At 32.9% G+C, this 12,035-nt stretch overlaps 1 protein-coding gene across 4 annotated transcripts in view; it reads left to right on the top strand.

Moving 5' to 3' along the window:
* The window catches only part of NBEA (neurobeachin), a 625,442-nt gene that overhangs the window by 236,841 nt on the left and 376,566 nt on the right, over nucleotides 1–12,035 (top strand). For all 4 annotated transcript variants that reach the window (XM_057707391.1, XM_057707390.1, XM_057707389.1 and 1 more), the window contains one exon: nucleotides 4,535–4,973. In XM_057707391.1, the coding sequence (XP_057563374.1) occupies nucleotides 4,535–4,973 (439 nt within the window). The remainder of the gene's footprint in view (nucleotides 1–4,534; nucleotides 4,974–12,035) is intronic.

Raw genomic sequence — 12,035 nt, 5'->3', positions numbered from 1 at the left:
TTTCACTGGGCTGAAACCAAGACATCCTCAAGGCTGCATTCCCTTCTGGAGGCCCTCAAGGAGAATCCATTTTCCTTGCCTTTTCTAGCTTCCGGAGACCACTCATATTCCTGGGCTTATGGCCTTTTTTCTTTTTCCTCCATCTTTAAAACCAAGAACAGCGCATCTTTCAGACTATTCTTCTGTAGTCACATCTTCCTCTGAGCACAGCTAGGATATGTTTTCTGCTTTAAGGTTTGATTGAGCCCACCTGGATAATCCAAGATAGTCTCTTCTCAAAACCCTTATATTTAATGTCCTTTTTGCCGTGTAAGGTGACATTCACAGGTTATAGAGATTAGGATGTAGACATCGTCGGGAAGAAGGGGGCATTATTCTGCCTCCCACAAGTATCATACAATTTTATAAGAGTGTTCTGGTTTATAATTATACAAGAATATTCTGAGTGCAGTGAAGGAATAGATTAGAGGGGCATTGAGGGAAACTGAATAAACTGTGTGGAGGCTGTTGCTTTCTAGGTGAGAAATGCTATTGCTTAGGACTAAGGTGTGGTGGCTGTAGAGATTAAACAGGAAGATAAATTAGAGACACACTTTGGAAGTAAAGTTGACAGGATATGGTAACAGGTTGGATGTGCGGCATGAGGGTATGAGAAGTTTTCAGAGATAACACCAGGCTGTCTGGTCTGAAGTGCCAAGATGATAAGTCATCATTTATCAAAGCAAGCAAGAATGGAGGTAGATTATTTGAAGAGAATGACCAAGACTTCCATTTTAAGTGTGTTAATTTTGAGATGTCTGTGGAAATCTTCTAAGCCTTTGGGAAGCTAAATCAAGCAAGTACATTACAGGTGATAGCCTGACACTTTTCTTAATCCTCATGGCACATTTAAGATCTACATTTTTCAAGTGCGGCCCTTGCAACTTTCAAAGCATAATTAACTTGTTCAAGATAACATGGACAACTAGTAAGTTGTAGAGCCAGAATTGAAACCTTGATCAATTTGATTACTTTCCCTCTTGTGACATATTCTCTTCAGAAAGGAAGGAGAAATACCCAAAGTCGCTGAAGGGAAGTGGGAGTGAGAGGTTGTTCTTTTAGAGGGGGAGATATTGATTTGAAGATGAAGGGGCCAGAGCTCGGGATGAGAGGTAGAAATTGAAGATAAGGAGAGAGAATAACTGATAGAACAGTTTGTTTAATATTGCTATTTGAAGAGCAAATAATTAATCTTAATGTAATTTTTAGTGCTAAACTAACAGGAAGCTGTTATGTTCCTTTCATGTTTTTCCTTATTAAGGTAGTTTGGAAAATAGCAGTTTGAATAATTTAATAGGTAAGAAATATTGAAACACTTCATAAATCACTGTAAAACAAGATTTTGGAGAAAGGAATGTGATAAATGAGGTCACCATGTAGAAATCATGTCATTTGCTGAACGTAACCCCATATTTTTCCCAAAATGCATTAGATGAACTCATTAGGTTCAATGAAAAACAGTAAGAAAAAGAGGCATGTGCCATCCAACTGCCTGTTTCTGACAAGGTTAAGATCACTCAGGCTAGTAATGTTTCTTCTTTGTGTACTGACATGGCCTATTGCTACAGAAACTGTTGAGAACTCCTGAAAAGTTACAAGTCTCCTGTCAGTAATATAACCTGCACGGGTGCAATCATTTATACTTTCTCTGCTGCTCATGCTTGGCTTCTGTTGAAGTCACTTGAGTTAAATCCTCAAAGTACTTTAGTGTTACAAAGAAGCATTCTGGAAACTTGTAATTTATCTAAGCTATCATCCGAGAGTATGTTCTTTAACAGAGGCTAATGCATAATGAGAAATTAAGGTAGAGTTTTTGAATAGTGACTGAATAAAATTTTTCATTGGTGTTTATTTTTTTATACATGAATAAGATCACAAGCTTTATAGAACTTATGTATTTGAATAAATTATTATTGAAAGATCAAAATTGCTGCTGCTTTTTTGAAATAATTCATTATTCACAGTAAAAATAAAATTAAGATTTTTATTACTGTGTAGGTATTTTGATGAGTCATTTGAAAATATTTTAATATTCAAATTTAATAAACATTTAATTGTGTTTTGTAATCAAGAGGTCAGCATTTGTATTGGCGTTCCATATATCTAGCTACTGAGTTATAGATTTTAGTTGTCTATTGAGTCAATTGAATAGAAAAGCAAAAAAATTGTATAGTTGGTAGAAAAAATCTTTTTATATGATAACCTTGTGGCCACAAAGCAGAGATTTTATTTTCTGAGATATTTTATTTGCTAGCAAAATGCTTATATTTCAGACTACTATAACTTGAAAAGTTTACATTTTGTGTAGCTCTTAGTGTAAAACACATCATAAAGATTCTAAGATATCATGTTATTAGGGTAAAGCCAAACCTGTAGACCAAATCTATGAATCAGCTAAATTTAGACAAAGTGCTAGACTTGACTATATGCCTTTTGACAAACTCTGTAAGAAAAGTTAGCCCATGCTAGTAACTGTTCCACTGTGATATTTTGTTGATGTTTGAGTTCTTAATTTTTTTGTGCATTTACATTTTCTGTCCTGTTGCCATAGAAGTGTCACTACTGCTATTTAATTCTCTCCTGATTTTTCTGCTGTAATTGTTTTCTTTCCAAGAATATATAATCTGTAGATTAAACATGCATTAAGTAAATTCAGTAGTATCTCTAAGAGAGGAAATACCTGGTTTAGCCATCTTCTTATTCTATATTCGTAGGTAATTTCATCATTTTCCAAAATTTGATTATCACCTCTGTTTGAATGTTCCCTAAATATATGGCTATAGTTTCCTTGACTTACAGATATAAATGTCACAGAGATTCTGCATACTTAATTGATTCAAAATTTAATTCATTATTTCCCTGAACGAACTTGCTTCTTTTTTGCTTTCTTCTTCAATTAGTGACATAGTCCCATTCTTTTTTTTTTTCTTTAAGCTAGATAGTTCAGAAGCATCTTGATTTTTTCTCTTCCATCTTATTCCTAATAGTGTTTTTCTAATTTAAGGCAATCTCCTCTCAGAAGGTTTTATTTAAAAAGATGCCAAATAGTTATCTTTACCTCTTACCTTTTTCCTTCTCTAGTGCTTTGCCAATAATATTATTGAAATTTTCTGTCTTCTCAAAAAAACTTTATGCAGTTATTTTAAATTTTAGCCTTGAGAACAACGAACAACCTATATTTCATGTTTTTCATCTAGTGTTTGAATATTTATTATCATGTTCTACAGAGTAATCTTTTCTTCCTTCAATTCTAACGTCCTTGCCCAAACAAACAAGCAAAAGTAAAACCTACTTAATAAATGTGAGGAAAACTACAGTATAACATGGACTTGTGAGAGATGTATATCTTTAGCAAAACAAAGAAACAAAGAAATAAACAACAACAACAACAAAAACACCTAAGGGCAATTTTATAGAACTTATAGGTATCAATTTCAAAGAGATCATAGAAATAATTTAATTTGCCCTTCTTGTTTTGCAAAGAATAGCTATTAGTTATTAAAGTAATACAAATAACTGCCATTTACTAATTATCTACTTTATGCAGGAACTGCAAGTAATCTACATGTGTATCTTATCTTCTTCAACATGACTTTATTAAGTTAAAAGCTATTATTATTATTACCATTATACTTAGATTAGGTAAGTTTTTCAAAGTCATCATTTAGAATTTGGTAACATTTTATTATATGAAAAACTTTATTATAGTAACCTTTTTATAATGAAACTTGATAGGAATTTAACATTATAAAGATGTTTTCCTTTTTATCTATTTTGTTTAGTAATATGTTTTCATACATATCTGTGATTCAATTTTCACAAATTGAAATTTATATTTATTCACGAAGAATCATCATGAGTATCCCAAAATAATTGTTCTTAAAGACACATATAGGTTAAATTCTTGAGGCTCACTATTCTATTATTAAAGCATTTATCCTTTTGAACTAATCATTTGACATGCTTTTTGCAGTTGTCTTTAGAATTTTATGTATTGTGTGTAATTAAAAAAATATCTTTAACTAGTTTAAATATTTCAACCAGACATTTCATTATTGGCTATTGAAATGCCAAAAAAGATATAAAAGTGACTAAATATTTTTAAGGAAATGTTAGAGAAGTATAATAATTTATCTTGCATGATTGGTAGCTAACAATGAACGGATAAGAGGGGAACTTTGTATAATGATTATTTACAAGCTGCTATAAGCAATCGTGGTAGGAACTATTTTTCCATGCTTATAAAGGTATCAATTTTGAAATGCCAGATAATTTATAAAAGAAACAGGGTTCTGTTTATGCTTACCAAACAAAATGGCAGGTGTACATGGGTGATATATTTTAGCCAACTTGTGTTGTTATACACATCCATTTAGCAGATCTTTTGTTTCTTACAGGTTTATTTTCTTTACTCTAATATGTGAGTATATTTTATTAACAACCCTGGGTTTTTACTTGTGAAGCTTTTTGTTTAAACCAGTTTCTTTCATTACAGAAACACCTGCTGCATTTCCAGACACTGTAAAGGAAAAAGAAACACCAGCCCCTGGTGAAGATACTCATCTAGAAAGTTCCATCCCTCATACTGATTCAGGAATTGGAGAGGAGCAAGTGGCTAACATCCTGAATGGGGCAGAATTAGAGACTAGCACAGGCCCTGATGCCATGAGTGAACTGTTATCTACTTTGTCATCCGAAGTGAAAAAGTCACAGGAAAGCCTAACTGAGAACCCCAGTGAAATGTTGAAGCCTGCTCCATCTATATCTAGCATTAGTCAAACCAAAGGCATCAATGTCAAGGAAATACTGAAAAGTCTTGTGGCTGCCCCAGTTGAAATTGCAGAATGTGGCCCTGAACCTATCCCGTACCCAGATCCAGCACTGAAGAGAGAAGCGCAAGCTATTCTTCCTATGCAGTTTCATTCCTTTGACAGGTAGGTACTGAACTTATTATTCACAGTGCTCTATGCGTAGAAGGAAAATTAGAGTCTGTTAATTTAAAAATATTAGGAGGGTCTTGAAAACATTATATTTATTACTGTAGATTCTTACTACAAAGACTATCAAAATGACAGGCCAACCTGATCAATCTCACCATCAGTCATTTTAATAATATGTTTCAAAAAAGGGGGTTCAATGTGAAATGGAGGATAGCACATTGAATTGGAAATAGGGATTATAATCTATCTATCATCTGATTATAATCTATCATCAAGTGACTATGGTACACTGGAGAAGTCCTTATATATATATATATATGTTTTTTATATTATATACATTTATATATACATATATGTGAGGTAATTGGAAAGAAATTGTTTTTTGTTTTAGAGAGAAAAGATCAAGTTAGGAAATCAATTGTTTCTTAAACTGACATGTCAAAATGTAATATATATTCCAGAATGTTTTCTCTAAAATAGCTGAACTGCTTTGTCCAAATTAGAGACAGTAGTTTTTTAGAGTTTAGGGGCTGAGGTGTGGCAATAAAGCCATTTTCAGTTAGGATGAATTATTTTTTTCATATATGATTTAAAATTTTCCTATAAGCTTTTTTACCGATGTCCTACAGATATTTCTTGAAAATGCATTGCAAAAATATAAATGGAATTAGTCATCATGTCACATATAAAGAGAGAATCAGGTTTGTGTTCTATGAACTTAAAGTAGTAAAAGGAGATAAAATCCTTGCAAATAGTTGTCATGTAAGATAAAATGTGTTGTGTCAAAAGTTTTTAAAAACTAAAAAAGGGGTATAAAATGTAGGAAATTGTTTCTTTTTTTTTTCATTCATATAGTTACTTGAATGGTCCTTATGCCATTTCATATTTGGTTTGTGTTTCCAGGATATATGTTTATGTGTATTTATGAGTTTATATAAGCATAAGCATATAAGTATTTGTAATTGTATATATCTATAAATAAAATGTTATAATAATTCAACTTGGGTCATAAGTTTTATGTTCCATTTAATTTTTAAGTTCTATATCTAAATTTTGTTAAAATATAAAACAGTAAATACAGAGAGTCATTGTGATTTGCATAGAGAATCCAATGAAATAAAGATTAAGTAAAATATTTCTGTTCTAATTTGGATTATTGTTAGGACAGTTTTTTTTCATTAAAATTTAACAAGACAGTCACCTGAGTGCCAATATCCTTAGCTACTCAAAATTTATTACACTTTTGAGGATATTGCTTTACAAAAAATAGAACTTTCCATTTGTTCCTGGTAGCATTTGTGCAAAATGCAATAGGAGTGGAATCATTATTCTAAATTGTATAAGTAGAAATGAAATCGAGGAGCACAAAGCATATTTCAGTTCTTTTTAGGAGAAGGGTCTCCAATGTAGTTAATATATGCAGTAGCTCAAGTACTATCAAATGTAAATGATGAGGTGATATTGATGAAAGGAGGGGATTGAGGTCTCAGGGGGCGCTGATGACGGATTGAACAGAAGCGGCCTTGCACTGCACGTAACTCAAGTCTGTCGTCTTCACTGCTCAAAGCCATAATGGGAGGTGGCAGTCTGAAATGAGTTGCCACGGCAAAGAGTATTATTTTTGAAATGCTTTCACACAAATCACTAGGCCCTGCATACAACTTAGTTTCATGCTTTAATGTCATCAGGAGGCACAAATTGGTGTGTCTAATTGTTTGCCACCTGCCAGCAAAATGAGCTGCCAGCCAGCCAGACGGGTTTGATTGTCTGTCAGCCATTCAATAGATTGAGAGTGACAACATCAAAAATTTAACTTCAAACTCTGGAGCTTTGAGCAGCTTTTCAGAGACATCATCCCCACAAGTGCTTCTGGACAACTGCATTTTTCAATTATATTTCTGATATATTGCTACCATTTGCCTTATCTGTCTTAAGGTAGCTATAATTACATTATGAAGTATATAAACATATTTCTGAAGCACTAAAGTCTGAAATCCAAGTTATGACATGTCTTTTAACATCAGATTGAATTCCTTGAAAATAGGATCCAAGAAGATAGGCTTTAGAAGCAAAGTCCTGAATACTTGCAGTTTCAAACACAGAATTATCATGGGTCTTACTCTACCAATAATGTATTTTCCATTTTTATCTTTAGTTGAAAAATAGCTATAAACTCAGTTACTCGTTTCTTTGTAACTAAATCGTACATAATAATATTGTACAATCCCAGTGGAAATCACCTAGGGTTTTCTCTTTGTTAGCCAACAGTTTATTGGTTTTATTGAAAACATGCTAACAATGTATTCTTTTTTCTAGATTGTAAATTTGGGAATAACTTCCTAAAACAAGTGATGTCATTTGAGTTATGTTAACTTATGTTTTACATATGGAGTTTCTCCTCACTTAGGATGGCACATTGATGAATTTAAGTGTTTTGATGTTTGTAATATCATTTTCATTAGGTAAATTGCAACTCAAATTTTAGAAACATTTAGACAACTAAAATAAACCTTTTTCTTTTATTATTAAATCTTTCATCAGGTTGTATTATGAAATACCATATAAATATTCTCATCTACATATATGGAAAGCACTGATTCTTTTTTTATTTCATTTCCTCCAGTCATCATCTGTGCAGATTTAAGTATATGTCTTTGATTACAATGAGTGGCCCTAACAAATGTGAATTGTTATGAATTGTAAAGCGCTGAAAATGTTAGACATCTGCTAGTACTGTTCTATAGAGGGAACACTGTATGTATAGTGGAAATATGATTATGAAACTACAAGAGTTTTCTACTATTCTGTTACTTTGTAGCAAAGAGAAATATTTATCATGGGTTTATTTCTAAGAGAAGAGTTTAATAATCTCATAATAGAACTTATAAATCTATTTGCAAAGTTCCCCAACAATACTGCCTCTTGTTTTCTGTGTAGATCTATAGTTTATAAAATAGTCTAGCTGAGCTGTATTTTTTTCATGTATCAGTAACTCTGTAACTTTTAGATTGAGGAAATGCTTTTCTTTAAAACAACCAATTAAGCTTTACCATATCCTTTAAACTAAAAATTTAATCCTGTATATTCAAATGCTTTTAATCTTTTGAGAATTTGGTATATATCTGTGATTTAGCTCAGTCTTAATTCCCCAGGGATTCCTGAGGCGCCCCCTTAGTTTGTACAAAAGACAATAAAAAAGGCAGAGGACAGTTTGCTTCTCCATATATTTTAAATGTTGTTGTATTTCAGAAAATTGTTTTAAGTCTGGGATATCACAAAAAGCTTGTAATTGTGTTGCTTCTCTGACTAGCGGACAACAATCTTATGATTCATACTTCATCCCTTTTGATTTTTAAACCTGCTTATGTTCGAATTACTGGATTTGATATGTTCAGGCAAATTCGTTTGTATTTTTTCCCCTCAAACTTTTAATATCCTTGCTTCCAAGTGTTTTAGTCTCTGAAAAAGAAAATCTCTGAAATAAAAAATATTTTGTAAATGTTATGGGACTAAAAAGCCATATATATATAGCCTTCATATTACTAAACCTAAAGTATAAGCTTGGTCTAAGTATTCTCTCTCTAGTTTTTTAAAATTTTTGTTTTAAATATTAAGGATGACAATTTAGAATAAATAAAAAAGAAATGTTTAATAGAGATGATGGAATTCTCCTACATTGATTTTTTTAAGAGAAGAATTAAGTCCGAATATGAAAACTTTCAATTACTGCTGAGTACTTTAATTTCAGTTCTTATAGTTTTCTAATTTTTTTAAAAAAGTGTTTGATTATATCACTTAAAGCATACGCAACTAAATGTAAGCTACATTGATTAAAACTCTGCCAACCTTTACAGTTCAAAGTTTCTATGATACCTAGCCACTGAAATTCCAGATTTTATTATGCTCCAAGTACCCTGGGTATAGTATCATCAGGCCAATTGCCAGAAGATGCGGTTTTGACCCAGCATGGCTGTATCCTAATTTCCCCAATGTGCCTTTTTCTCTCCTGGCATTTCCACAGACAGTTCAGTGAGCTGAAAAAAGCATCTCTTTTTAAAGGGTGGATTAATGAAATACTCAGTTATTTTTCATACGTCCCATTTTTCTATTGGTATTCTAAATACTTTACAAAATAGCAACTAAGAAATCATGAAAACATCATAAATAAACATGATTTCTAATGAGCTGCAGTAAATTGTAATGTCACCTTAAAATCAGAAGTAATCTATTTTCTTTGTAGTTTCAATTTTTTTCTTTCAAAATAAATATTTAACAGCAGTAAGCCTTGTTAGAAAAAGAGTAATAATCTAGAAAATAGGAGAAATGGCTATCAGTAGTGGGTCTCTTTGGAATTAATTGTGTAATGAATTGTGTAATTGTGTGACTATTCTCTTTGGTTCTCTGGGACTCAGTTTCCCAACATATAGAATAATGCATTATATCCAGGAAGTCCCATAAAGTTCCCAAATCCTAGAATAAATGAGACGGCCTTATAATTAGTCTCAAAAACTAGCAGATGGTTATGAACTTGGTTAAAAGACCTGAATTCCAGAAAAGATTTGACATGCCCAGTTTCAAAGCTATCACCTCACTTTAGGCCCTTGGCATCTCTCAAGTGTGTTCCTTCTGTTATCTTCTAACTGGCCTCACTATTTCCAGGTGTGCCCCCACCAAATGCATCTTCCACATTTATGCCAGAGATGTTTTTCTTAAACACAAAACTGATAAAGATTTTGAAACGATATCTTGTTGTTACATAATAAAGGATGAACTTCTTAGTTTGGAATAAAAAGTCCTTTTCTTTCATCAGCCTTGAGGATCTATTTGCAGTCCTTCAATCTTTTATGATTTTTCGTATCTCTTTGCCTCATGAGTTTTTACTATTGCATTTTTCTCTTCTTGGCTGATTCCCATTGATCCTTTTCAATTCAGCTTACTCTTCCCTGATAATGCTGCTCATCCTTTATGTTTCTGAAAGTTCTTGTACATAACTCTAATCAGAACTATTATCAAAATATATTGCACAGTTGATTTATCTGTCTCTTGTATTTCCTTCAAGTATCTTTAAGACGCGGGTTATGTCTTACTTGTCTTGGTATCTCCTAACTTATCATTGTAGTTGCATTCCCTTAAGCTGTCAATGTTTAGTAAGTGTTACAGAAAAGAGGGAGCAAGTGGAAAGAAGAAAGGAATTATTATAAGATCCATGAACAATTGTAAAACTCACTTGTCTTAATAAGTCACTATTTAAAGCCGTTTCTTATCTTCAGTATCTCACTTTACACTTAGGACAGCTCTTGAGGTGTATAGATCAAGTAGTATCCTTTTTACACAATTCATATAACTAGTTAATAAGATCCCCAAGACTCTTGTCTTTGGACCATTTCTTCCATCCATTTGCATTGACTTCTTTGGTGATTTCATCCATGTTCCTGGCATTAAATAGTATATAATCTGATTACTACCAAATTTATGTCTCAGCCCAAACCTGTCTCCTAAACTGAAGACGCATCTATCGGATTGCTTATTCAACATTACTACTTGGATGGTTCATAACTTAACAGTTATTAAAAACAAACAAACAAACAAAAACCCTACTTCAGTCATAGCAGTCTCTATCTCAGTTAGTGGCAGCTCTGCCCTTCCAGTTGCTCAAGCCAAAAATTTTTACATCATCTTTGACTTTTCTCTCATACCCACATCTGGTCTTCTGCAAATCCTGTTTGTTCTGCCTTCTTAATGTAGTCAAAATTTGACGCACTGTTTACCAGTTTCATTTTGCCATTCTGATCCAGACTACTCTCATTTCTTACTTAGATTATTGTAGCATTCTCCTACCCAGTCTCCCCCCTGCTTGCCTTTTCCCCCTTGTCTATCCTTAACATAGCAGCCAGCATGATCCTATTGCAACCTAACGTTATATTGCTCCCTATTCTGAAGCTTTTAATGGCTGCTGATCCCACTCTGTGGGTGGACTGTAAGGACCTGTGATCTGAGGCCCTGTTGCTGCTTTCATCTCATCTCTTTTATCTCTCCACATCGCTCAGTGTTCTCAAGTCACACTAGCCTTCTTCCTGTTCCCTGTCCCATGACACTCTTCCCTAGATACCCTCCTGGCTTGTTCTTTCACCACATCAGCGTTTCCTCAAATACCACCTTTTTAATAAGTCTTCTCTTAGCCACCCTTCCAATAATAACTCCTTAATCCTGCCCATGCTTATTTTTCTCATAACACTTACTACTTGATATACTATATTTAGTCATTTATGTTATTGTATTTTCTGTCTCTCCCTATTGAAATGTAAGTTCTGTGAAGGCAGAGATTTTGTCTGTTCTATACATTGCTATATCTCAGAACTTAGAGCAGTCCCTCACACATGAGAGTTAAATATTAAAGGAATGAATCACACCCCAAATCTATAGCTTTGAGATAGGATGAATTCAATGATGGAAGTTTTACACTTATATGTATTTTGTATCACTCAATGTATTACAAAGCATATAATTAATCACTCAATGAAACATTTTGTTGAAGTGAGTTAGATAGAATAATTCCCTGGCTTGTGCTACTTTGATGATAACCTTTATAAACAGCCTTGGAGCATGTATGGATTATATGTAGTATAAAGGAATTATCCACTTCTTTATAGTTTTCAGTCTTGAAGTTGTGGGACAAAAGTGTGAAATTGTGTGGGAAAATAGGGAAAGAATATTCTTAAGATAGAATAATGCATTTTTTAAAATGTGTGTAGTGTATTCTAGATATCCATCAGTGTGACTAGCAGATCTAGTGGAAGAATAGAATATGTTAATAGTCTAGATTGGTGGATCTTAATATTTTTGTGGCTGTATCTTTGAAATCCAGATAAAAGTTATATGCTCACCCTAGAAAAATGTATATACTCTAAAAATTTGTGTGTTTTTATGCATCTTAGCAGGGTACCCACAATGCGTACATAGACTCCTAAGTAAGCCTTTTGATGTAGGGGGAATAAGTAACCAAATGGAAAATGCTGAGTAAGATTTTATAAGAGTTGAAAATTTTTACTTTCATAT

This window comes from Hippopotamus amphibius, chromosome 14, assembly GCF_030028045.1.
Source record: "Hippopotamus amphibius kiboko isolate mHipAmp2 chromosome 14, mHipAmp2.hap2, whole genome shotgun sequence".
NCBI lineage: Eukaryota > Metazoa > Chordata > Mammalia > Artiodactyla > Hippopotamidae > Hippopotamus > Hippopotamus amphibius.
The sequence above is the reverse complement of the archived record's forward strand: the minus strand, read 5'-3'. Positions and strand labels throughout refer to the sequence as shown.